This window comes from Crocodylus porosus, unplaced genomic scaffold, assembly GCF_001723895.1.
Source record: "Crocodylus porosus isolate Cpor-Errol unplaced genomic scaffold, CroPor_comp1, whole genome shotgun sequence".
NCBI classification, from domain to species: Eukaryota; Metazoa; Chordata; order Crocodylia; family Crocodylidae; genus Crocodylus; species Crocodylus porosus.
This window is the reverse complement of record NW_017728910.1, coordinates 990,070-993,579: the sequence shown is the minus strand read 5'-3', so window position 1 is coordinate 993,579 and position 3,510 is coordinate 990,070. Positions and strand designations below refer to the sequence as shown.

The 3,510-nt window shown below is 43.4% G+C and overlaps 1 protein-coding gene across 1 annotated transcript; it reads right to left on the bottom strand.

The window, feature by feature from the left end:
- Nucleotides 1-316: 316 nt before the first annotated feature.
- On the bottom strand, nucleotides 317-2,720 carry LOC109308683 (glucose-dependent insulinotropic receptor-like). The gene has a single exon (XM_019533123.1). It carries the CDS (start codon nucleotides 1,466-1,468, stop codon nucleotides 428-430), a length of 1,041 nt encoding a protein of 346 aa, XP_019388668.1. The 5' UTR covers nucleotides 1,469-2,720; the 3' UTR covers nucleotides 317-427.
- Nucleotides 2,721-3,510: the final 790 nt, after the last annotated feature.

The window sequence follows — 3,510 nt, the reverse complement described above, 5'->3', positions numbered from 1 at the left end:
CCTTGACAGGTGTCTAAAGTAAGTGCAAGCCTGTGCAGGAAATGATCCGATGTGTAACTGCTGTTGAACACATAACATCACAGGAGTTGCTCTGGTGCAAATGGGAACATACAGTGGCTCAGTGCAGTTCAAGGTTTAACCCACCATCCATGGAAAACATTTTATTTCTAGCAGACTGATTTTAAAAACAAGCCCCTGTTTTGTCAAAATTGATTAACACCGCCCCTTGCCTGCTGCCCTGCTCCCCAAACACACACATTTCCAAACAACTCAGTCTTATTTTATGTATGGAAAGGCAAAAAAAAAAAACAACTTTAACCTGGAGTGGTTTTCAATTTTGTTTTTCTTTGTCACTCATTGTACTCAAAAAGTATCCATCCCATGATCCCTTTCATTGCTGGACTGCGGGCTGCTCACCTGCTTTGAATCAAGATACTGAGAAGACTATTTTGCAGTTACCAGAACAGCTGGGGAAAGTGACATCAGAAGCTTGATCTCCTGATGAACCAGACCCCTGGCCCTCTTGATTGTTTAAGCCACCAGAGGCTTGGATATTAAAGTGGATGACAGCCAATGGATTTGCTTGCCCTTTCTTCTTGCATTTCATCAATTTGGCCAAATGGCTTCTTATATCTTTACTATACAGTGCATAGATGATGGGGTTGATAAGGGAATTGAGTTCTCCCAGCAGAAATAAGATATCCTTCAGAAGCTCAGCCAAGTTGCAGGACTCACAGATAGCTTGCACAATGCCTACCATGTAGTAAGGCCCCCAGGAGAGTGTGAAGCAGATGATCACTATAAGAGCTGTCCTCAGTGCCTTGAAGTGGCGGAGGTGGGTTCTGAGGGGTTCTGCTTGCAAGCAGCTGCGCAAGATCCGTTTGTGCTGTGAGTAGGCAATCCTCCCCACTGAGACATGCAGGCAGATCAGGATCAGCAGGACAGGGATGAAGATGCCGAAGCAGATCACATACAGGTATTCACTCTTGGCTGCATACAGGAGCCCACAGTACCCCGTGTAGTTGCTTTTCTGCAGAGAGGGGAAAATCAAAGGCATATGGCCAAACAAGAAAGAGATGGCCCACAGAATAGTGAGTGAGAGGACTATGGGTATTTTGTTCAAAAGGGCCGGGTAATGAAGGGGCAGCTTTACTGCCAGGTATCTATCAAGGGAAATCAAGAGCAAAGTGAGGATGGAGCCAATACAAGGTGTCAGGCTCATGCAGATCCGCAAGAGACAGAAAGACAAGTTCCTGTCAAAGTTTCCATCCAGCATATCATCCAGTGCCTCTGCTATGCACATTATGCCCACCAGCAGGTCTGCAAAAGCCAGGTTGAGGATGAAGATGTAGTTTGTACCCTGCTTCTTCTTCATCAGTTTGTAGACGACCACAATTACCAGTAGATTGGCAGCAGGAATGAAACAGCTCAAGAGAGAATGCAAGACTCCGTACAGAAGATCTGGCATCTTCCTTGGGAAACAAGAATGAAGCTACATTACCTTCCAGAGGCACTTTGGCAACTGGCCCCCACAGCCTATTATGACTCCACCAGAAAAAGCCAAGATGGGAGGAGAAATGCAGATTGAGTTTGGACTCTGAAGTTTCAGAAGCATAAAAATAAATTTGGGAGCCTTTAACTGCTTGGTTTAACTCTCTTAGAGATCATGTCCTTCAATCCGCCATTGCTCTTCTGTAAATTACTAAGGGTCTCTTACTTTTTCTCCTTTCATTCAGATGTTATCCTTTGCCTTTATTAACATGCTGAGAGATGCAGAAGAGAGCAAAGTCCTTGTCTGCTGCCAGCCTAAAATGACTGGCAGAATCAACTCACTGCAGTGGAAGGAAAGAGTGGCTGGGGATTTTTGCTTGTTCAGTCAGTTCCTGAATGTCTTTGACGCAGAAAGATAAAACAAGGCTATCAAACAAAGCAAAAATAAATCATAACTCTGACAGGTGGCTAGAACAAGTGCAAACTGAGTGAGTTTCCTAGCCCACAAAGGAAATGATCCCATATAAAATATCTACTGTAAAACAATCAGAGTGTGAATAATAAAGATGTCAGTATTTGTTCCAAAGAGGTCAATGGACTCAAGTTACTACAAAGATTGTGTGTCAAGCACAAGAATGGGATTATGATTTCTATTAGAGTGTTTTTAATTTCAGGAGAAGGAAGATTTAAAGGAAGCTCTTAGAACTATGGAAACTAAGGAATATGTATGTAAGGTTTCTACAGAAAGACACCACCAAAACCTAGACTAAAGCACCACACACAACAACCCAGAAGCAGGAAGAACCTGGCCTGAAATTACACGTTTTGTGCAGGTTGATCAGAATGAAAAAAGCTTCAGTTTAACAAATAAATACACCTTTTTGTGCAACAGTCTGGGCTTTAGTGACAGAAAGGAACATCTACTGCTTGGGCAGAAAACTGGGCACTAGGATGCCAGGATTCTCCCCCTAGCTTTACTGTACACTAAGGGCACCAAAAGCTTGGATACAAAAGTCACCTACATCTGAATGTCACACGCCAACTGTAATTACCAGTTTTTTTGAAGACATGGAAAGCTATGGGAAAAGAGGCAAATATTTCTCCAATGTTTAATTTTATTCTTGGCATGGGGAAATAGACATGGGAAAAAACAGTGTATTTTGGACCTGGATCATAGTGCATTTGATACACTTTTGTGGAGTCATTGTGTTTCCTCCATGCCTGTGTCAGCTAAGGATAAACAGTGGTGGTGCACAGGTTCCAGTTTCCAGCATCTGCTCCCAGCCAGCAGGAAACACTTGCGGGGGAAGCGTGGGTAACGAGCAGGCCCTGGAAGGAGGCACCTGCATGCTGCTGAACCCAGCACCCCACAGCCACTCCCTGCAACTGGAATGTGCACGGGGAGCCCCAAACCCATGTCAGCTGGGGACAGCAGCACAAGTGAAGTGCTTCTGCACCACTGCGGCTCCCCCGTTTCCCCTCCCCCACTCCTGCAGTCTGCCCCAGAAAGTTTCAACACTGGCTTCAACAGCTCATAAGTGCTGGGTATAAAATATTAACACTCAACCTCAGATGCTGCCAGTCAGAAATCTCATGGAGAGACAGGGCATATGGTTTTACTATACATTATCCACCTACACTTAGAGCCAATATTTTCATGAGAACATTTTTTAAGGCCAAATAATAGCAACATCAGTATTTTCTGATGTTTGCCTTCCACCTATGATACCTGTGCCCAGGTGAATTCAATATACTGGTACATTCCATTTAGAATCGTTACAGACTCATCTATCAGGACCAGTCTCTCCAGAATATGGTTTAAGATACTTTACACAAATGATTCTGTATAAAATGCTACATTGGATTGAACTGATAGGCCAAGTCAAGTCTAAAAATACACACAAGGCATCTAATTCCAGGCCTGTTTATCTGAACAGAATTGTAATTTTCTTTGGCAACTAAAAACATGCCAGCATTTTATGATGCAATATGAATTTAGACTCAGTGAAATAACTATTC

Excerpts from the sequence above, each read along its gene's own strand:
- LOC109308683 (XM_019533123.1), bottom strand. The coding sequence starts at position 1,468 with ATGCCAGATCTTCTGTACGGAGTCTTGCATTCTCTCTTGAGCTGTTTC.